This window comes from Crotalus tigris, unplaced genomic scaffold (genome assembly GCF_016545835.1).
Source record: "Crotalus tigris isolate CLP2741 ecotype Arizona unplaced genomic scaffold, ASM1654583v1 scf7180000017710.2780689, whole genome shotgun sequence".
Classification (NCBI taxonomy): Eukaryota; Metazoa; Chordata; class Lepidosauria; order Squamata; family Viperidae; genus Crotalus; species Crotalus tigris.
Window position 1 is genome coordinate 1,927,010 of NW_024096582.1, and position 24,134 is coordinate 1,951,143.

The following is a 24,134-nucleotide window of genomic DNA, read 5'->3' on the forward strand; positions in this document are numbered from 1 at the left end:
GTGAATTTTATGTATGGTAAAATTTGTTTTCTTTAATAAATTAATCAGAATAATTTGGGAATCCAAGCAATATTTTCTGTTCTTTAGGTTATTGTCCTCTGAGGGGCACTGACTCAGGGTGGGGAGTGAAAGAAACCTGGATCCTCAGTTGATAGAATGTTTTAAGTAGGACTTAACAATTTCAGATTTGTTTTTGTTTTATGGTGTAACAATTTTTCTGAATTAGTTTAAATATTTATTTCCAAGCTTGCCTTTCCATTTATGATAATCAAATTGGGAAAAGGATACAGTTTCTTATAAAAAAAAAAAGTCAGAAACTGCTAAGCAGATCAACTCAAATCAGTATAAAATAGAAAGAAAGGTAGTGTCTCTTAGAATGCAACATAAATTGTTGTGGCTTCTATTTGGATTGGCTTCCCACAAAGAAGTACATCTCACTTTATCACTTCAGTGGGGAGAAGAGTTGGTGCTCCATGCAGACAGTCAGATTCTTGCTGGCTCTTGAAACTTCCTGGTTGTGATGACTGTTTGAAAGGGGGCTCCAGGGAAGGGAAGGGGGCCTTTGGTGACTCTGTAGGAAGAGCCACTTGTCTTTCTTTCTGGTGGTGGTAACCAGACTACTACTTTACAACAGTACTGTGGTCTCCTAGCTAATGTGACAACACCATACGCTGCTGCTGCTGTTGTTGTTGTTATTATTATTATTGACAAAATTTGGGAGCGTGTACATTTATTTTTGCAAATGATTTTTAGCATTGTAAAGCAAAACGTGCAAGATTTAGTACACTTATTTTGCACATCAGGTTACAATGTACAAATGAATAACATACCTCTGATAAGGTTGATAAGATAAGAACTGTAGATTTAAGAAAAACCAGGTTTGGTAGTAATTAGGATGCATAAATCCACTATAGGTATTTCCATCTGCAAAATAATAATATTGAATAAAACAAATGGTTATTGATGACAATAACCCATCTTTTCATATCTGGTTTTGTGAACCACCAGCTGATCTTTTTTGAGTACCTGAACAAACCAAAAAGCTTTCTGTAAAATGGAATTTCAGTGCTGTGTTCATCGTTTGAGATCTTTGATTAATAATTGCTTTACTAGGATGCCATCTTGAATGGAAGGTAAAGAGCCTGGAATTGCCTCCAGCTGCTGTTTCCACCTGCTTTGTTGTACTTAAAATCAGGAACATGTTATTGAGTGAGAGAACATACCAGGCAGGGAACAAGTACAGACGTGATCACAGAGGATCAGAGTTGTACAACCTTTGGCATTTTATGTCTGAAAGCTGATTTACACATGTATATCTCATGACACAACCAGTTAAGTGAATTGGCATCATTATATGAAATGAAACTTTAGTAGCCAAGGACATGGAGAGCAAAAATAAAATTTATTTGTGGTAATAAAACTCATAAACTCTGAAATATAAATTTAATAAGTATTTAAAGATTATTTAACAGTGAAGATATTGGTGCATGTATTTTTATTCCTCTTAACATCTAATTCCACATGTAATTAAAAGTCCTCTTGTTCGTGTGACCAGAGCTATATAAGTAACTGTAGTAAAATGTATTTTTTTCACAGATTAGCATTCCAAACCCATTTCTTTTTTTAAATTCATAATAATTTCATAAAAATAAAACATGCAAAGAGAGAGAAAAGTAAAAGAATGACTGTTTACCATAACAATAAAATAACCATGCTTAGTTCTCTTTTTAGTAGTGAATATATTTATTGTTTTATTTTAAGTGAAATTATTACTTTGATTATTTTCCTTTATTTTGTTTTTAGGACTTGTCTTAATCCCAGGAGCAGCACTTGGCCAAATCATTAGTGGTACCTTAGTTTCTAAGCTCCAAATGAATTGCAAAACTATAATCAAGTTTATTATTGTTACTTGTACTATAGCACTGCTATTAAACTTGGTGTTTGCAATTGCTAAATGTGGGAATGAACCATTTGCTGGTGTTTCTGAAACTTATAATGGGTAAGTATATGATTAAAAGTATATGTTAAAATATATAATAGGACACAAGATGCTGATTAAACATTCTTCAGAATTCATTTTGTGTTTTATATTTTTATACATCTCAGAGATAATGAAACATAAAATCAAAATTGCCCATATTGATGTTGATGAAAACAGTATACATAATATGTTTTCATCACATTGTCTTTCTAGTAAAAGTGATATTATTCAAAGCATGGAAAACAAATAAGAAAAAGCAGGGCAAGTTATAAGACAAATAAAACAATACAACTATTCATTGTACATCATCAGACCTTATTGTCTTTGTGAATCCTTCACTTTTCATTCACATGCTTGTTTTGTAAATTAGTCCTCATTCATTCTCCCAGTGACACTACAGGTGTTGCTCAGTTAACAATTCCTTGTTCAGCATCCATTCTAAGCTGAACAGGTGGTAATTATCATCAGTCCTCAAAGTCTTCAAAGGCTGTCTCAATACAGGTAGTCTTCAACCTACAATCACATTAGAGCCGAAAATTTATGTTGCTAAGTGAAACATTTGTTAAGTGATTTTTGCCCCATTTTGTGACCTTTTTTGCCACAGCTGTTCAGTGAATCACTGCAGTTGTTAAGTTAGTAACACAGTTGTGAAGTGAACCTGGCTTCCCTATTGACTTTTCTTGTCAGCAGGTCAGAAAAGGTAACGATATGACCTTGGGACATTGCAGCCATCATAAATATGAGTCAGTTGTCAAGCATCTGAGTTTTGATCATATGACCATGGGGATGTTGAAATGGTCATAAGTGTGAAAAATGGTCATAAGTCACTTTTTTCAGTGCTGTTGTAACCTTGAACGGTCACTAAATGAACTGTTGTAAGTCGAGGACTACCTGTAGACCCACAGTCATGTGATCACAATCTGGGCACTTGGCAACTGGCTTATACTTATGACAGTTGCAGTGGTCTGTGATCATATGATCACCATTTGCAACTTTCCTTGCCAGCCTTCCTATTGGAAAAAGGAAGGGTTGCAAATTGCTCAGGTAAGTCTCTCCTATCCACACCCTCTCCCTGAGCCTTGCTGCACTCACTCTGAACCTCCCTAGCCACTCGTCCACCTTCACACCCTCTACTCCATCCAGAAGAACCTCCACTGTCCTCAGGTCATGACTCCCCTGTAACCCACACACTCTTAAGCCTCTCCATGAACTTTGCTGTGCTTGTACTGTCTCCCTCTGTTCACTTGCACATCCTTATGCACCCTCTTCCACCCAACTCTAGCCATCCCAGGCTCTGCCTCAGTAGGGTCATACCTTCCCAGCCATCAATTCATCCTCTCAAGCCCACGTTGCAGCAACCACCAGCTACTTGCTGGCCTGCTTGCTAACTGCCTGAGACTTGCAGCTTCCTGGTGGTTTCTTCACTGAAGTTGGTTGTTGGAAGCAGTGATGGGATTCAAATATGTGAACAACCGGTTCTCTGTATGGATGCTGCTTCTGGAAGTCCACTGGTTGGAAGCCAGTAGGAAATTGTGAGAGATGGTCATTTAATAATTCAACCATAGGTATGGTCATGGCTAAGTGGTATAGTCATGTGACATTGTTTTATGACCGCATTGCTTATCAATGAAAATTCCAGTCTCAATTGGCATCATAACTCAAGGGCTATCTAGAAACCACTTCCATGAACTTCAGTGGTCTCCCATTTCTTTACAAAATGAAGAATATAAGATTTTTTTTATTTTTAAAAAATCCTTGCACGGACATTTAGAAATATTTAGCTCCAATTGTTCATGGTTATTAATAAATAAAAACATGCTATTATGGAAAGTTTATTTTTTATGTCATGTATATATTATTTCTCTGTTTCAGGACAGGCATGTTATCAAACTTAACAGCACCCTGCAATGCCCATTGTAGATGTTTGCGTTCAGATTTTTTGCCCATCTGTGGTGCAGATGAAGTCCAGTATTTTTCTCCATGTTATGCAGGATGTACTGCTATTGTTCCTCAGAAGCATGGAACGAAGGTATGACCATGTTATGTTATAAAAGAGGATGCTCACTCTACAGCAGATCTAAGTTATGAATGTTAAAAATGCTTTAGACATGTATCTTGTTTAAAATGTATCATTAGCAGTCCATTGAACTTTGGGCAAGTCAGTAATTAAATTTGACTACTTGGAAAAATAAAACAAACAGACAGGAAACCCAGACAATAAGAAGAAAACATAGGAAGACAAATGAAATATCTATCCTCAGTAATGGCATGACTAGCTGGACTAAACATTGAATAAGAACAATTATTAAGAGCTGCAACATTTTATTTCACTTCTTACCTACTATATTCTTAATTCCAATAGCTGAGAATAATCCATAACTCAGTGCTGAACTGCTGGCTTCTTGGTGTTATCAAAACTTAATTGTTTTCCTGTAACCTGGTAACAAAATATCTGCAGGAAAACAACCAAGCTCAGAAAACACCAGGAACTTAATATAGTCTTAATATTCTCTTTTTAAGTAAATGCAAAGTAGAGAACAGAAGAATACTTATTTGGATTTTAAAGATAAGATCCATTTGGAAATGGATATTATGGCTAAAATTTGGATGTGGTACAATTGGTTTATTTAAGGGCCATTGAACTGGCTGAATATATTTTGATATGAAGGTAGATCCATGATCACCAAATGTTCCACTTACATTTAGAAATAGAATTCTGTTGCTATAAGAACAATTTTTATTTTACAACTGGCTGAATCGTTGGTTATTCAGTCTTGCTATATTTGTCTGTGTATATCTAACTTTTCAAAAACTATTTTGCTGTCAGATGAATTTTCAATTAATTTTGGACAAATTAGTTACTTATTTTGTTTATTTATATTTTTGAATGTACTATTTATAGCACTACAGCAATTGTTCCTGTGTTATGAATCCCATAGTTGAAATTCAGAATACCTTCCACGGGGCCACTTCTGGAAAATGTAAATCTAAATGCAAAGTCCTACCTTGGTTCCTTAGCTTCTTCTTTTTTGCGGTTGTTTTTACTTTTATGGCAGTTACACCAACAACTGTGGCCATTCTCAGGTAGTTATAATGCTGCTTTTATCCTGTGTTAAATATTGTAAAATGCAATACAGTATAGGAATTTGTTTTAAAAAAAATGAACTTGTTTTTTCCACCATCATTTTGCAAATACACCAAACTATTTGTACAGTGAGAAAATGATTTCCGTAATATGCATATGAGAATATAAATGATTTCCATAATATGTATATGATTCCTGGTGCTAGGGCATTCTGGGAAATTAAATTGGCATCCTAGCACTGAGGAAAGTATTCAGGGGTGCAGGAATCAGCAGTAGATCTCCACAAAAGTCCTGGGATGTCCAGTTGTTTGAAATATTCAGCTGAATATATTCAAACAAGATACTAATTTCTGACTACAGCTAAGAGTTAAAATGTAACCAAAAAGAATAATAAAATAACAGAATAATAGTATTGGAAGAGACCTTGGAGGTCTTCTAGTCCAACACCCTGCTCAAGCAGGAAACACAATGCCATTTGAGACAAATGGTTGTCCAATCTCTTCTTAAAAACCTTCAGTGTTGGAGCACCCACAACTTGTGGAGGCAAGTTGTTACACTGATTAATTGTTCCAACTGCCAGGATAATATTTCTTACATATTATCTCTATGATGATTTCCCCTGAAGACAGTTTTTCTTTTAATCCATTGAGATGGAGATTTTGAAACAGAGTAGATGCAATGGTTTTCTTCTTTCTTGTTACATGGATGTATTCAACAATTATTGGTTGAACAATTATAATGAATTTCTGCTTGGAATTCATGCTGGCAGCCTAAATAGTCAAAGCCACCTCACAGGAGACATCCATTTCTTACCACAAGTGATGGCAAAACAATATATGTTGCACTGTTACGACAGACATCCTGTCCTACCTTTTATAATTGTACTACAGCATCTTATGCACATTCATAGTGGGTAAAATTTGTGTCATGATATACATCATGGTGCACATTTAGTCAATTTGTTATTTCTAATTTTTATTCTACCATTTCCTCTGGGCCTATTCATATATCCCTAGATGTCTGTGTCCATGTGTTGTTTTACAGAACTCTTGTGTAGTATGAAAATTGTTTATTGTTTTTTTAAAAGCATTTTTAAAATTTAAGTATAAAGAAGTAAATAGAAAAATGATTTCCAATGACAGTGAACAGAAGAACAATGACTGGAAAGTCACTATGTTAACATTTTCTTGAATTACTATTTATATGTTTAATAACTTACAGTATTAGTTTTGTCTTCTGTTTTAACCTTGTCTTTTCAAGAAATACACTGCACGGTTAAAAGAATAGCAATCATATCATAGTATCTGTTGAAGGGTGGTATATATCATATTAAATGGTGAACTTTTATTTACAGATGTGTGCCAGAAAATCACAGATCATTTGCTTTGGGTGTTCATATGCTCTTTCTACGAATATTAGGTAAGTTTAAAACTTGACAAAAGAAATTTCATGGTAGGAATAATATTGTCAGTCTAAGGACTATAGATTTAAGGGGCAGACAAATTTGACCCAAAACCTGAGAGTTATAATAATAATAATAGTAAAGTTGGAAGGGACCTTGGAGGTCATCTAGTCCAACCCCCTGCTCAGGCAGGAAACTCTATATCATTTTGGACAAATGGCTGTCCAGTCTCTTCTTAAAAACTTCCAGTGTTGGAGCATTCACCACTTCTGGAGGCAGGCTGTTCTAACTGTCAGGAAATTTCTCCTTAGTTCTAGGTTGCTTCTCTCCTTGCTTAGTTTCCACCCGTTGCTTCTTGTCCTGCCTTCAGGCGCCTTGGAAAATAGCTTTACTCCCTCTTTTTTTGTGGCAGCCCCTGAGATATTGGAACACTGCTATCATGTCCCCCCTTGTCCTTCTCTTCATTAAACTAGACAGTTCTTCCAAAGGCCGTTGGCTGTCATTTTTTTTCTTCAAAGTACACATGAGTAGTAGTGTATTACAATACTATCATTGTTCTGATCTATTAGGTACTATGAGGATTATAGCAGAGAGAAAACTATTCCAGTTTTGCACTATTATTATTGGAAATCCATCCCCTCCTGGTTGATTTGACCATCATAAATTTGACTAAAAATTCTTCATTGAGAACTTTCAGCTCAAGTTTCCATTTTTTTCCTATGCATTACTTTATACAAGACCTCTAAAAACAGAAAAATAGTTTTTCTCATCCCCCAAATAGATTTTGCTACTCATTTTGCTCTTTTAATAAAATGTCAAGCTATACAATACAATTTACTGCAAAATAATCTGATAGCATGCATTCTTTATTTTCAAAGACCTCTTTTTGTAAGTGGTCTTAATCACATCCTCTCCTTCTCCAAAGCAAGTCACAAAAGCCTTTACAGCTTTCTCTAACCTCCCCAAAATCATGTTGCTATATTAACTTATTTCTTGGCCAAAAAACTGGGTTAAATGAAACTATGCACAGAGGCTGCAAGGGATTGCTGGCATCATTTCTGTCACATTTTCTTGAAGAAGAAGAGAAAGTTAAACAGGAGAACAGATTCTAGATCTTGACTTAACTGAAAAAGATAGCATTTTCTAAAAGGAAACTGATCTATTTTCTGAATAGGATTGAAAAGGTCAAGTAAGCAATCACTGGTAGTTACAAAGCTTTTATGAAACAAACTGCAGCCAGGAAAACACATTTCACAATTCAGGAAAACCTGCTTTCCATAAAAAGAGACTGCATCAGAAAACCTGTATAGGTAATTCCTGAGGAACATCAGTGGCTAAGGAAGCATCAAGGATTCATTCAACCCTAATTAATCCCTAGACTCCATTCCCAAATAATGAGCTTTAAAACTATAAAGAAATGTCCAAGTATCCACAAAATCATCTTCTTACTTGCGATCTTGACAATTTTATGTGAGACCACATGAAAAGTTACTATTTGTTGATGTAAATTTGCAAAACCTAGGAATGAGATCGCCAACATCTTAAAGATTTAGCCACTTTGAAGACTTTTCATAGATTTTAGCTCTTATGAAATCCTGTGGGGGTAGAACTAAAACTAGCTAACTTAAAGGGCTAAAGATTTATTCAAAAATGAACTAAATGATTTGTCTGCAGTTTTAGCAAGGGCCTTCTTGTTGAGTTCATTTGCACATTAACATTTCTAAATGTCTCTAGATCCTTATTTTCTATTTTATAGTTTCAGTCATCTGTAGCTGGTATTTTCATATAGTTTTGTATCACTCCATCTTTTGCAGGCACTATTCCTGGCCCAATCCTTTTTGGTATCTCAATAGATGATTCTTGCACTCTCTGGTCTGTAGATAAATGTGGACGTAAAGGAGCATGTTGGACCTATAACAACAACAAAATGGCATATTTGCTATTTGGTATAAGTAAGTATATTTGTTTTCCTTAAAAATGATGCAAATATGCTGAAGGGATCAGCTTATACTTTTATAATTTACTTCATTCTCTCATTTCTTTGATTTGGTATATAAACAAAATATGTGTTAAAATAGTCAGTGTTTTTTTGATCTTCAATGTCTAAAACAGTGTTTCTCAACCTTGCCAACATTAAGATATGTGGACTTCAATTCCCAAAATTCCCCAGCCAACCATGCATGGAGAGGAGAAGTAATTTCATTCTGTGCATGGAACAGAGCTGCCTACCCTTTTTTGCTCCATTGATTTAATGACCTGCACAGTGACTTAATGATCGCACTTGGGAAGGCCACATTAGTGATCATTGAGCAAGGTGGGCACCTCACTTAATGACTACATTTACTTATGACTGTAATGGGCAGGCTCCATTATAGTAATAAGTTGAGAGCTATTTATAGTAGGTGAACCAATTCAAGCCTATAACCAAAGTTATTTGAAACTTATATTGAACCAATCTAATAATTAATTACAGGCTGAATGGATCAAACATCAGTTCAGCAGTTTTAATCAAAGAAAAGTGTTAACTGGCAGAGATCAGAACATGGGAGCTCCTATATAATGTGCAAATTTTGTTTTTTCAGACTTTTAAGTAGTGCAGGGCCAACCCTATTGTCATGTTATAATGATACATATAGAAATCTATTGTTGCTGTATAATTACTGCTTATAAGTTTGTATTTGTTTCCTTTTAAAGCAAGATGATAAATAAATAGCAATGTTTAATTTAATTTTTGCTTAATTTATTTTTGCAGGTGCATGTTCCAAAGCAGTTTCTTTAATTTTTACTATCATAGCATGTGTGTTATATAAGCCTCCCCCAGATATTATTGCAGATTCGAAAACACAAGATCAAACAAGCACTTCAGTACGTCTTTAAATGAGGAACAACTATTCTTTCAAGAGACAGTCAAAGAAAAAATCTAAGTGATGTCCAATGGCAGCTGTAACTTCTGAGTACCAGCACTGGAGGACTCTGAGCAAGTCATTTAATTCTTTTTAAAAAAATAAATACACTTTTACTTTAAATCCATTTTACTTCAAGTGCACCTCAGTCACATGAGACTTTTTTCTCTCTCAAGAGAATAGTATGATTTTTGCAGCCAGCAACCAGTCCACACAAACAAGCAAAGCCTCATCCATGAGATGCAGGCAGCACACAAAATCACACACCCTCCAGTCCGTGGAAAAACCTCTCTCCACGGAACCAGTCCCTGGTGCCCAAAATATTGGGGACCTCTGGTGTAGAATGTGTAAATGTTTTAACCAAAAAGTCATCTTTAGCAACTCATTTAATTGGTTGTAGGAAAATAAAGATTTCCATGGGATATGAAAGTACTTTGATAAGAAATGGTGTCTTCAATTTTGGCCTGTAATGGGCAAGCTCAGTTTTTCAGTCTGAGTGCCACTATCTTTACCTGTTAGGATTGAGGACTCTGAGAAGATTATGGGCCAGGATAAAAACAAAATGAAATAAAATTAAATCTGTTAACAGGATTACTAATCAAGTAGTTAATATTTTTTTCACATTAATACATTTTAAAATTATGCTTTTGTGTATTTTATTTACTTTCCTATTTCTACTCTGGTACGTACGCAAAGGCAGCTTTCAAAATTAATGTCCCCACCACAAAATACCAGCTTGCCCAAGATTAAAAACATTTGCTAAAATTAACCTTAGCTTGTGCACTTAAACCATTGAACAATTAATTTTCTAAATACTGAAAGAGTGGAGACCAGGTATTATTCCCAAGAAAATACACTGTATAATGTGGGAACGACACAGAAGGGAGATCCAATTTTACAAGCTATAAAAATTGGTCTTTTAAAGCTCATTTTCAGAAGAGCAGTCCTTCAGATAGTGAGATCCTAAGTTCTTTAGGATTTGGGGGATCAATGCCAACACTTTGGGGTGTTGGATTAGAAGACCCCCAAGGTCCCTTTCAATTCTGTTATTCTGTTACTTTAAATTGTTTCTAGTAACAAACAACTGGCCCTGTACAGATATTTTGGTATAGGTATCATATAAAGCTTGAAGCATATACCAGAATAGCTTAGTTGTCAGAGCTTTTTTGCTCCAAATGCAATTTCTGCATATTTTTCAGAGGTAGGCCCACATTAAGTATATGGGGATAGTCACGATAGGATATAATCAAGGCATGGGTAGTCATCATTAAATCTGACTGGTTCAAAACAAGTTCCAGCTGATATTTAGGTGTAATTATTCAGAAATGCTATTTACCTCAGCTACGATGTATGAATCCAATGATAGCTGAGAATCAAGGACCATTCTCAAATAGAAAACAATTTTCCCCCCTATGGGAAGTGAATTCCATCTGAAAGATGCTGAATCTCAACTCCCACGTAAATTTTCCTACTTACCAACAATATCACCATGTCCTCTTAAGTTTTATTTCAGCATATTTTTCCTCATCCAACTGTCTTGTATTCTTGGAGTTGAGTGAGATAGGTGAGGATGTTTTAGGTTAATCAGCATGACACCTCTTCGAAAATTTCACCTGAATTTCTCCAAGATAGAATCCTGAGGATTATCAAAGATTGTCAGCCCTGGTACTGAACAGTAGTCCCCCAACACTAGATTCTGTTCATGGCCTGATAGTATTAGAGCTATTATAAAGTGATGCCTTCATGGCCAGTTCTGCCAGGCAGCTAAAAGGATATCAGGAGATCCAAGAACTCTGGCAGAGTTTATACTGTTTTCTTTCAGCTTCTGACATGAGTCATCTACCAAGGGAACTAGTATAGTTTCCTTATTATGACCAACTGAAAGACTAATTCATACAGATGTAGAAAATTAGTACCATTCACATTTGTCTGAAATTGCAAGGCTGCTATTTTCTTGATCACCTTTCCTGAAACTAGAATATTTAAGAATGATCTATAATTGTACAGATCTCTCATGTCAAGGAATGTTTTTATTAATAAAAGCATTATTACTTCCTCTTGCAAAGAGATACAGATCACTTCCTCTAAGGATTGATCCATTTAATCAATCAAGAAGAAGTCAAGGATTATTATGGTCAATTTAATCATCTGGAGGTACAAATAACAGATTAAGCTATTGCTAGGTTACAGCCCTAAGACTTGTACTAAAGCTGGTATTAAAACTAAGACAGATCTAATCAACTCGACTCACTAAGAACAATGGAAGTAGCCCACATTGAGCCAGTTACTGTTCCACCACACTCAGCAATTGATACTGCATTCACCAGCTCTATTCAAAGTGGGTCTTGGGCCATTTCCAAGGACTTGATGGGCTGTGACTAAGACTTTCAGCACTGACATATTAATTCAGCACTCATAGCATTTCAAGTATTTCCTTGATTCATAAATGCTAAGTGACATTTTGGCCTATATTTATAAGAAATCTCTGGATGCAGGTATCATGAGAGACCATTGTTATTTACATTTATGAAGCATGGAGTACATACTACACTGCTATAGTGCTCATCTATTTGTTCTGTTTCATACTGTTACCTGAGAATTGTTTGGATTGTCAGTAGCAAATCAGCTATTGGGAGTTCTAATTGCAACATGTAAGCAAGATAATAAATCAGGGAAAGCAGCTATAACTTAATCAACCCCACTCTCTCTCTTCATGTGTGTAAGTATGTGTATGTGTGTATGTGACAAAATGGTTTATTACTTTAAAGAAAATTTATAAAAAGAATTTCCTTTTCCAGTGCTCAATGAATACTAGTCACTGTAGTGTGATAAGTGATTTTGTAATGGTTACATATGTTCTCAATATTTTTTTGAGAATATGGGTTTATTATATTAACAGTTAACTCTGTGGATAGTTTTGTAACATCATTGAAAAATGAAAAGATGGAGAAAGAAAACCATCTAACCTCATTTTAAGCCACTTAAAATATGTGGAAGTGCCTTCAATATTTGAACTTTGGGGTATGTAGTTGGTGGCTGCTCCAGATTCTTAAATTTCAGAGATTTGCATTTGACTTCTGCATATAAATGTGATACTGTACTTTTCAAACTGCTTTGGAGCTCCCCCTTATGATTTAGAAAAGGTACTTTATTTTGTTTCAAAATTGTTCTTTTTAAAATTGCTTACTTGAAAGCAGCAGACAGTTCATTATTAATCTTGTTATGCACATTTTTCTATAGAGACTATTTTTGTCTGTGTTTTAAACAACTTTATTTCAGAATATTTAAATTTCATAAATGTACGGAAGTTTAGTTATAAATACATAGATAATAATTGATTAAACTCACATGCTGCCCAACTCTCAACTACTGTGAATAGAAGGAATACTGTAATATATTTTGGCTTGCCTTACCCCAATTTATATATCAATTTAGCCACTCTGCACATTTGATAAATTGAGTTGCAGCCAAGAAAGCTTCTTCCTTTTAATAAAATGTTTTAGTTGGAAAAGGTGCTACCAAACTCCTGATTTTTGTCACCATAGCCCAATAAAGGTTTCCTTTACAAAATAATCAGATTGTATTGCCAGAAAATCATCTGTGAATATGAAGACATTCTGTCTTCCATAGGAAACTTTTCTAGCTGCAGTCAATAAGTTTCCAGGATGCAACTCCTAGGCTTCTGCTGAATGCCGGCATGTAAGCATGTCAGGAATATATATTTTTGAAACAAGACATAAAAGGCAATATTTTATGCAAATAATCTGAACTGACAGCATTCAGTTGTGTCTAAATACTTTTGCACAATATTTTAAATGAAAGAGACATTTATTTTAGATAATTGTACAATGTAAATGATTATGAAAATTTACTTTGTTCAGTGAGAACCTATGTAATTTATTTATATTGAGTAAAGCACTTTTCAAAGTTGATATTACTGCATTTGTATTGTGGACTCTGTTATTCTTGCAAATAACTAACCATGGAGATAAAATGGAGGCATAAGAATATATGTGGACACCACACATGATGTCTGGGGCCCAGTCCTGGCACTGTGGCACCTAAACAACCATTGTTGTTTTATGGACTCTGTTATCCTTGCAAATGACTAACAATGGAAATACAATGTAGGCAATGGAGTATGTGTGGATACCCATGTGTTGATGGTTTTTTTTTGCCACTTCCAGGCTCTATACCCCATGACTTTTAAAAATATATGCATTTCAAATTCTAAAGAATGAGAAGCTACTTGCAGCTGATATATAGATATATCAGCTATATCTATATCTGTCTTTGACTTTTACATATAATAAAAATAAGGGGTAAGTGCAGCTTAGTGCTTTGAAGAAGTGTCTGCTTATCCAAAATGACCACTGAGTTTCTATGACTACGTGTTGATTTAAACTTAAGTTACCTTCAGTGGTGTCCATGGAGTGTAGAAAAAAATTCAAATGGCAGCCACAACAGAGTAATCAAAGCCCTGCCTAATGTTGTCATGTGCAACACACACAAAACAGGCATGACTTTGATTGTATCATCAAGATCATCATTCAGCTTTTTTTTAAAAAAAACATACCCACATCCTCTTGGCCACCTTAACTCAAGTCCAACACTTCACCATTACACTACCTCTGAAAAGTCTAATTGTTGTCCTTGGATTGGTCATATTTATTTGCCATGAATTGATAGTAGTTGATTCAAATGAAATAGAATCAGTCCTACAATTATAATCTTGATATGCTGCCCACTTGCCTTTGATTTTTATTTTACGTTTTTACTTTTAAGAAGACCCAAGTTCCAATTAAAAATTAAAAGTGAGACTTATAGACACCAGTTAGATACTTTTCAATGAAGAAATAAAAAAAAATGTGACCAAATGTATTATTCTAAGAAAATGATTAGAAAGATTAAATAAGCAAGGCCGGTGTATGTATTTGGGGCAGGATTGGGGAAGAATCAAAGGAATTATTTCATCCATCAATTAATATACATTCAATTTTACTTGGGACATCTTTTTCATCTAACAAGAAACAAGCAATTGGATTAAAAGCACCTTGGAACATCAACAGAAGTAAATATGCCTTTACATATGCTTGTTTTAGCCAAAAGAAGGGCACTTCCATGAGATGTCATTCTGTTTCATTCTGAAGGCAGGACGAGAAGCAACGGATGGAAACTAATCAAGGAGAGAAGCAACCTAGAACTAAGGAGAAATTTCCTGACAGTTAGAACAATTAACTAATGGAACAATCTGCCTCCAGAAGCAGTGAATGCTCCAACACTGGAAGTTTTTAAGAAGAGACTGGACAGACATTTGTCCGAAATGGTGTAGGGTTTCCTGCCTGAGCAGGGGGTTGGACTCGATGACCTCCAAGGTCTCTTCCAACTTTATTATTATTATTATTATTATTATTATTATTATTATTATTATTATTATTATTATTATTATTATTATCGATCATCGCACAGTCAGCCAGATGTTCAGACTGGATTTGGCATTTTGTCTACCTATCGAGTCCTTACCCAGGACCTGGGATAGGCAGATGTGGATGTTTGATGGTATTACAGATATCGTCGCAGGATGGAAGCAGTTCCTAATAAGGCTGCCTTTTGCAATTGACTAATAGCGAATTTGTCAATGCCAATGGTGTTCAAGTGGTGCTCCAGTTGTTTTGGGATTGCACCCAAGGAGCCTATGACTATTGGTACTACCCTTGCTTGCTTTTGCCACAGTCTTTCTATTTCTATTTGTAGGTCTTTGTATTTTGTTATCTTCTCCAGTTCTTTCTCTTCTATTCTGCTGTCTCCAGGCACTGCCACGTCCACTATCCAGACTTTTTTGTCTTTCTTATCGACAATTGTTAAGTCTGGGGTGTTATGTTGCAGGTGCTTGTCTGTTTGAATTCTGAAGTCCCAGAGCAGTTTAATTTTATCATTTTCTATGACTTTCTCTATTTTATGATCCCACCAGTTTTTGCTTACAGGCAAATGATATTTTTTGCAGATCTTCCAATGCACCATTGTTGCTACTTTGTCATGCCGCTGCTTGTAATCAGTCTGTGCAATCTTCTTGCAACAGCTTACCAAGTGGTCCACTGTTTCTTCAGCTTCTTTGCATAGGCGGCACTTACTGTCTGTTGCTGTCTTCTCAATTTTGACTTTGTATGCATTTGTCCTTAAGGCTTGGTCTTGTGCAGCCAGAATTAGTCCCTCGGTCTCTTTCTTCAATTTTCCTGCTCTTAGCCATTGCCAGGTTTTATTATTATCTGCTTTCCCAGCTATTTTTTTCATGTATTGGCCATGTAGTGCTTTGTCTTCCCATGCCTCTATTCTGTTCTTCATTTGGTCTTTCTTGTAGGCCAGTTTGGTCTCTCCAGTAGTTAGTAAGCCTTCCTGATATACTAATTTCAGTGCATCTTCATCATTGTTCTTCAGATATTCTTCCAAAGCCATTTTTTCTTCTTCAACCATCTGATGTACTTGTAGCATTCCACGCCCACCTATTTGCCTTGGTAGATAAAGTCTATCAATGTCACTGCGTGGATGAAGGGCATGATTCATTGTCATTATTTTTCTGGTCTGCCTATCCATTGCTTTTAGTTCTGCTTGAGTCCAGTCCACTATTCCAGCTGTGTACCTAATGACTGGGATTGCCCAGGTGTTGATTGCCTTTATGGTATTTCCTCCATTGAGTTTGGATTTTAAGATCTTCTTCACTCTCTTGATGTATTCACCTCTAATCTTTTTCTTGACTTCAGTGTGCTTGATGTTGTCAGCTTGAAGGATACCCAAGTATTTGTAGTACTCTTCCTCATCCAGACTCTTAATGTTATTTTCGTGGGGCATCTTGATTCCTTCAGTTTTCACTATTTTTCCTTGTTTGATAGTAAGTGTGGCACATTTGTCCAAGCCAAACTCCATTACAATATCTTGGCTATATATACGGACAGTGTTGAGCAGCGATTCTATTTCAGATGATGTTTTTCCATACAGCTTCAGATCATCCATATAAAGGAGGTGGGATAGTCTGGCAGATGTTTTTGATGTTTGATAGCCATGTCCTGAGTTATTCAGTATTGTTGACAGAGGAAACAGTGCAATAACAAATAGTAATGGTGATAATGAATCTCCTTGAAATATTCCTCTCTTGATATTAACCTCTCCCAGCCTCTCACCATTGATCTGCAACTGTGTCTTCCATTGTGCCATCGATCTTTGCACAAATTTTCTGATGTTTCTACTGACTCCTGTTATTTCTAGGCACTTTATTATCCAATCATGTGGCAGAGAGTCAAATGCCTTTTTGTAGTCAATCCATGCCACATTCAGGTTGGTCTTCCTTCTCTTGCAGTTTTCCAAGATCATTTTGTCTATTAGGAGTTGATCTTTTGTTCCTCTGCTATTGGGGCGGTTTCCTTTCTGCTCAGGTGGAAAGAGATTGTTTTCAACTAGATGCTGTTGCACTGCATCAGCTACTACACCAGTTAGTAATTTGAAAGTTGTTGGTAAGCAGGTAATTGGCCTGTAGTTACCTGGTGTTGCCCCTTTTGCTGGATTTTTCATTATTAGGTAGGTTTTCCCAGTTGTTAGCCACTTTTCAATTTCTCCTCCTTGTAGTATATTGTTGAACTGCTTGGCAATGAGTGGGTGTATAACAGTTAGATGTTTCAACCAAAACCCATGCAGTTCATCTTCACCTGGTGCTGACCAATTTTTGATTTTCTTTGCTCTTTTTTCTACCATTTTTGTTGTTATTACTAGTTCTTTCATTTCAACTTCTGTTTTATTTGCATCCACCTCTTTTAACCAAGCCGCATCCTTGTTGTATTTCTTTGGGTTATCCCATATCTGCTTCCAGAACTGCACTGTTTCTTCCTTGTCAGGTACTGACTGATTCCTTGCAGTTTCTCCATTGATGGATTGGTAGAAACGTTTCTGATTGGATTGAAATTGGAGGTTCTGCCTATAGTTTGCAATTCGAGCTTCATATCTACTGATTTTCCTGGCTATAGCTGTTATTTGTTGCTTTATTATTTCCAGTGTTTCCTTGATCTTCCTTGTTTCTAAGTGGTATTTCTTGATTAGGTATTCTTTGGTCTTCTTGTTCTTCAGCTTCTTTTCTTTCATCTGTTCTAGCTTGCTTGCATGTGATCTTAACTTGCTGATCTTATTTTCTAGTCTAACCTTCCATTTTTCTGGTGCACTGTTTGTTTGTTTTTCTTCTTTGTTGATTTTGCATCCCAGGTATTCTGTTATAACTGCAGCTGTGCTGTACATTAGTTGGTTTGTTTCTTGCAGTGAATTGGTGCTTATACTTGATATTGCAGTATTTGCATCTTTTAATGCTTGTGCTAGCTGTTTCTTTGGAACAAGCTTCAATGCAGGTAGCCTTATTCTGTTGTTTTTGTGCTGTTCTAGATGCTCAGTTATTCTTTGTTTCAATTCTTTTATTTCTTTAGTTAGAGGGTTTTGTTCTTCCTGAGGAAGAGGTGCCTGGTTTCCAAATGAGAACAGTTGTATATCTCTGCTAGATTCCTTCACTGCCAACTCCCCCTGGTTTGCCTCTACATTCTGAATTACTTCTGGTAAGGCTTTGATTTCTTTGCCCTGGGTAAACCTTTGCAGTTCGTCCAATTCTGTTTCTGTGAATACTTTATTTCGTGTTATAAATCGGCGTTGATCTGCTAGTCTCTGTTCTGTTATTTCTGATTCTGGATGTTGTTCTTTCCAGAATTGGTGCATTCGTTTTAGATATCCTCTTCTTGTTGGACTTGATCTGTAGTAACAGATCATTATTTCTTTGTTTTCCATCACTGTGTATCTGCGACGGGTAAACACCTTTTCTTCCAGTAATTCTGCAGCTGCTGGCCCTGGTTGCTCAGCCAACAGTCCTGAGTCCTGTAACCCATTTTTCACCAGATATCCAGGAACTCCAATATCTAGTGCGGACCTTGTTAACCCGGGCGACGTCCGAGCCGGTATGGCATTCTGAAATTTACGTCTCACCATATTTTTTATGGGAGAGAAACTCTTTGTCTGACTCCTCTGATGAGACCTGTCCAGTATGGTTGAACCTCTGGCATAGCTCTCATCTTCCTCAGAGTACACAAGCCCCACAACCACGTCAAGGTAGTGCCTCACTGGGGGATGATGATGATGATGATGATGATGATGATGATGATGATGATGATGATGATGATGATGATTATTATTATTATTTTACCCAATTCCTATGCAATGGCAACTGGAAAGCAAACCTCAAATCACAAAGCAAAAGAGTTGCATTTTGACTTGTGCTGCACTTTTGAGAAATGGAACTCCCACCTTGCTTTGCACTGTAGATTTGAGGAGCTGCTTTGCTTGAAATATCATAGCAGAGAAGCACTGCTTTGAATTTTGCAAAACTTCCTACAAAGTAAATAACGAACATGCTGTTTGCCATTACTGGTCAACAGGTGGTGCTATTGCCTCTTATAATACTTGGTAACTAAGTATTTAGGGTTTGTTCATTTGCAAAAAATCCTAGCAAATACCTTGTAGTACATGTAATACTTTTTCATGAAAGCTCCTATCATTTTTTTTTAATGGAAACTTTTCTCTTTAAAAATAAACCCCCAGATCACTTTTAGTATAACTGAAAAACAGGTTACCTGCTCAACTTCAGCTCTGCACTCAAAAGATGAGGAGGAAAGGGCTAAGCTCAGCAAAAGAAACAATAGTTGCTGCTGTTGCAGTTACTATTGTTAGTATCTCTTGGGATCTCAGCATGCAGCAGCAGAAGTAACTGTTGACTCATTAGCTGAAAGCAAACAAATCACAAAAATAAACAAAACCACTTCTGAATTTTGCACTAAGAGGGAGAGCATGGATCCTAAAAACAAGGAATGTTGTTGCATTTTTGTCAGATGTTGCTATTTTGTACAACCCTACAAAAATGTTTGGAAATCAATCACCTAGACCAGCGGTTCTCAATCTTCGTGTGACGGCGACCCCTGTCACACAGATGCGCCGCGCATGCGCGCCGTCCCCCCATGCGCACCGCGCATGCGCGCCGCCCCCATGCGCAGCGTGCATGCGTGGCGCTGCCCCCATGCACAGCGCGCATGTGCGGCGCTGCCCCCTGAGGGGGGAAAATGGCGGATCGCGTTGTTTCACGACCCCCGTAAAATGGTCGCGACCCATAGGTTGAGAACCGCTGACCTAGACAGATCTGGGATTTTATCCATTACCAAGATAACTCTATGAAACCAAGAGGACTGGTAAAAAATTGAGGTCACATGACTCAGCGTGATCTGCTATTAAGTGATATGGAATTTTTCCAAATTTCAGAAGCCATGTTCTGCCTGCTTTCCCTAACTGTTAATTCTTTGCAATCTAATGAAAAGAATTAAATAAAATGAAGCTCAGAAGTCTATCCATCAACATCATAATGATCCAAAAACTGAAAAGAATGGGACCAGGTTTGCTTTTGGAGGGGGGAAGGTGTTGAGAAATGAAAGATGTTGAAAAATTATCGAAGTCTGTGAAGGAAAAGAAGTAACACTCTCCCTCTTATACTTAACAATGTTACAACATCAATATTTCTTCTTGACCCTACAGCACTGCCTGTTCTCATTCTTGGTCCATGTGTGAAGTAGCCTAACGTTATTAGCTGTGCCAGTGGTGGGATTCAAATATGTTAATAAGCCGCTTCTGGAAGTCCATTCTGGGCCTGGGCAACAAAAAAAGTAGCTACTGGTTCTGCGATAATGGTATGAACTGGCTGAATCCCACCACTGAGCTGTGCTGATATAAAAGTAATCTCCCCTTCCCTTTCCTCCATTCTGATTTTAACATATGTTAAAACTGTAACATATGTTAAACAGAGATGAGTGATCTTCCCCTGTATTCTGTATTCTCTAGCCATGCTTGGCACAACCATTTATCTCCCTATCCATTGGAAATTGGTTTCTTCCTAATTCTTATCACATTTTCCCTTAGAGCTAACTTTTTTTCAGGCTTCCAGCAAGGGAGAAGATAGAAGAGCAGAATTCCACTGTTTTGTATGAAGAATTAGGATTCTTCTAGCACAGTGTTTCTCAACCTTGACAATTTTAAGGCATATGGACTTCAAATCCCAGAATTCCACAGCCAGCAATGCTGGCTGTAGAATTCTGGGAGTTGAAGTCCACATGCCTTAAAATTGTCAAGGTTGAGAAACACTGTTCTAGCACTATTGCACTTGGATAATATTCTGAACTGTACCTTTGTCTTTTGATAAACTTATTTTCCTTGTTACAATATCTGTGGCATTAGTCAAGAACATCAAAACGGCAGATGCAAATGGCAGATGGAAGCACCCATGAACAAAATTGGGGCATGGCTTTGATCATCCAGACCTACCTGCCACTTTGACATTATGAATAGTTCTTTCAGATTTTCTTAATCTGGAAAATAACGAGGGATATATTGAAAAGCTTTTATTGTTTATTCACCACCTTCTTCATATGTTCAGTTTCAATTACCCTCTCTCCTCTCTCAAGGGACTTTCCATTGGAAAGAGGAGATCTGGTTCCTTACTAGCTAGTCAATTTCATTATCCACTCAGAGGACAAAAACAATACACGGCCATGCCACTGGCTGCTTCTGTCCTCTGTGTGGCTATTTCTTCTCTGACATGTGCCTTATGTTTCTTTATTCCATATTGTTTTAATTTGGAAGTGTCAAAGGGAGCATGGGAGGAGAAGCAGACAAACCAGCATAGAGAAGCCCAGAAGATGTTTGAGGTGAAATTCCAGCTCTCCATGCTGCAAAGCCATGATAGGTGTCCATTTCCCCCTTCTAGCTTGGTAAAATACTGAAGGAGGAAAGCATCAGAGCCAGAGGAGAAATCTAGTTACGGTGCCTTTAACAAATGACACAGCCAATCGGTATAAACCCATTCAACAGTGACTCAGACCAGCTGCACCACAGGCATGATTGGGATGGGCAATGGTGACAGCAAATGTTGTATGTTGAACTCAGTGTGGAGGAAAAGCCCAGAGAGAGACAAAGAGAGACAGATTTCCTAATCACTTCTGGCAACAATTAGCAGTGATGCTTCTGTTCCACTGAATGCTTCTGAAGTTAGATTTTCTTTCATGGTTCAAGTGGGCCTTGCATAGTGTTTTTAATTTGGGTAGAAACCTATAATCCGGCTGGCCCGAACACACTCAAGTAAGGCAAGAATGAGATATTGTATGTTCTTAACTCCAAACTTCCTCCTCTAATTGCTATAGTAATGCATGTCAAGGGATGGCATACAGGTAGTCCTTGATTTATGACCACAATTCAGCCCAATATTTCTGTTGCTAAACAAAACAATTGTTAAATGAGTTTTGCCCCATTTTACAACCTTTCTTGCCACAGTTGTAAGTAAATCACTGCAGTTAAGTTAGTAAGACGGTTATTAAGTGAATCTGGCTTCCCCATTGACTTTGCTTGTCAGAAGGTCGCAAAAGGAGATCAGGTGACCCTGGAATACTGTGACCGTCATAAATATGAACCTGTTTTCAAGCATCTGAATTTTGATCATGTGACCATGGGGATGCTGTAATGGTTGTAAGTGTGAAAACTTGTCATAAGTCACTGTCTTCAGTGCCATTGTAACTTTGAATGGTCACTAAATGAACTGTTGTACATCAAGGACTATTCTTCAGAAGATTGTCTAGACCCTTTTTATTCCTTTCCCTGCAAATGTCAACTTCTCTGTATTTTTTTCTGTGAGCTGTAACCATTTTAATGAGAAAAGACTTTTTGGAATGTGGGGGGGGGGCATTTGTGAAAAATAACACTTGTGTTAGACATTATTGACTGCTTTTGCTTTTGTTCCAAAGCTGCTTGTCTTTTCTTAATGCTCCTTGTTTCAAATTATCTAAGAAAAAATGCAACCTCCTAACGATTTTTCATTAAAAATAGATTACAAGCAGTAGATTTGTTGCCAAAGTGTATATATCATTTTCTAAACAGAATGGAATATTTAGAGAATTAAAAAATAATTTAAAAAAATCGACATCACAATTTGATATCAGGATGGATAGAAAAATGGGTAATCTTGACATTACCTGAGTGCAATTAATAAAGGATGAACACATTTAATTTCACAAATGTTTATACAGGTTGTTAAAATAAGAAAAGAGGAAGCTGCCGTATGCAGAAAGGATAACAAAATCATATACTGCAAAAGAATCCAGTGTCTTTGTCTTTTCATTGTAGAAATAATTCTTAAAATCTTAATATATATCTTCTGATTGCAAGTATAGATTCTTTAAAAATAGAGGAGTGCACATTCATATTTAATTATTTTTTCTTTTTACTGAGAGAGAGAGAGAAAAAAAATCACATTAACAAATTGTGCAATTAGAACAGTGGTTCCCCAACCTTTCTGGCTTGGCAGCCCAGTAGAGGGAAGAGGGAATGGCTCTGTGTGAATGGCAGGCACATATACAACCACTCGTAGCTCCCTTTGTGTAAATGGAGCTTTATGCACATTTGGGAAAGTGGAGCTGGGTGCGCGAGCACAAGCATCCACTGTGTACATTTGCCTGCTGCTTGTGCGGCCTGGTTCTGAATAAGACACAGTCTGGTAGTGGACTGCCACCCAGGGACTGGGGACCCTGAGTTAGAAGGAAGGACAGTGGGCTCACTTAAATTGTCTGAAGGAGGATCTGAAGTGGTAAACTGAATTTGTTAATAAAGCATTTATGCATGGATTTTTTTGAAAGGTTTCAACTTTCAGAAAAGCCACCCATACAAATCACTTTTCTCTATCCAATTCTAGTTGGCTGTCATAATGACATTAGTACTATGGTGCGTGGATGAAGGAGTTTTCTCTTCTGGTGCTGCTATTTTGTGAATGCTTTTTTCTTTTTATCTTTTCAAAAAAAAAAAAAAAAAGACAAAAGGTGATATAATCAGTGGTGGGATTCAGATGGTTCGCACCACTTCGGCAGAACCAGTAGCTAATTTTTTGTTTTTCCAGGCCCAAAATGGACTTCTGGAAGCAGCATCTACCCAGAGAACCGGTTGTTCACATATTTGAATCCCACCACTGGATATAATGTTTATGTAAGGAACAAGGTAATACAAGCCCTCTAACAGATGAGAATGGATGTAAGGACAGGCCCAAAGATGGATCAAAGACGTTTATGAAAAATAATAAATGATTTGAATTATTTGCTATATTTTGTGTCAAAAGAAGACATAGAAGGCCACAAAATGGATGCAAGAATGGAAGTAGTATATTTTGTATGCACAATCAATGTCAGATTCAGCACCTAGCATTTTAAAATATGGCTAAAAAAGACTCCTTTTTGAGAGACAATACCAAAAACTCAAAGTGGTCAAATAATCTGACTGTGACTCTGAGCATATACACCCTAAGCCACGGTGTCAAACTCACCATGTTACGTGACGTGTTGCGATGTATTGTGTCGTGACGTATCGTGACTCTTTTTGCCGGCAATGGGGTAGGTGTGGCTTCGGTATGATGAAACCGGCCTGTGTGCCGGCAGTTTGATACCCTTGCCCTAAACCATTACTCCATTGAATCAAATTTGGTTCAGTTTGCTTTTGGTTTAAGGAATTATGTGAATCTATAAATTATGAATTATTCAGCAAATCATAGTTAAAATAAGCCATTGTTTAATAATTCATGAACTATATGTGAAACAATTGTGGTTTTGGGGTTAAGATCAAAGCCAACAAATAATGTTATCTGTTCACTTGCAGTACAATTACCATATT

The 24,134-nt window shown here is 36.7% G+C and overlaps 1 protein-coding gene across 3 annotated transcripts in view; it reads left to right on the top strand.

Moving 5' to 3' along the window:
• The window catches only part of SLCO4C1 (solute carrier organic anion transporter family member 4C1), a 41,702-nt gene extending 28,389 nt beyond the window's left edge, over positions 1-13,313 (top strand). The window contains exons 9-14 of one of the 3 annotated variants that reach the window (XM_039338636.1): positions 1,804-1,999; positions 3,854-4,010; positions 4,884-5,065; positions 6,421-6,485; positions 8,283-8,420; positions 9,221-13,313. In XM_039338636.1, coding sequence (XP_039194570.1) covers positions 1,804-1,999; positions 3,854-4,010; positions 4,884-5,065; positions 6,421-6,485; positions 8,283-8,420; positions 9,221-9,345 — 863 coding nt within the window. In that variant the 3' untranslated portion in view covers positions 9,346-13,313. Of the gene's footprint in view, positions 1-1,803; positions 2,000-3,853; positions 4,011-4,883; positions 5,066-6,420; positions 6,486-8,282; positions 8,421-9,220 lie in introns of those variants that run through there. The other 2 variants (XR_005556161.1, XM_039338637.1) reach the window with 2 other exon arrangements.
• The last annotated feature ends 10,821 nt before the right edge of the window (positions 13,314-24,134 follow it).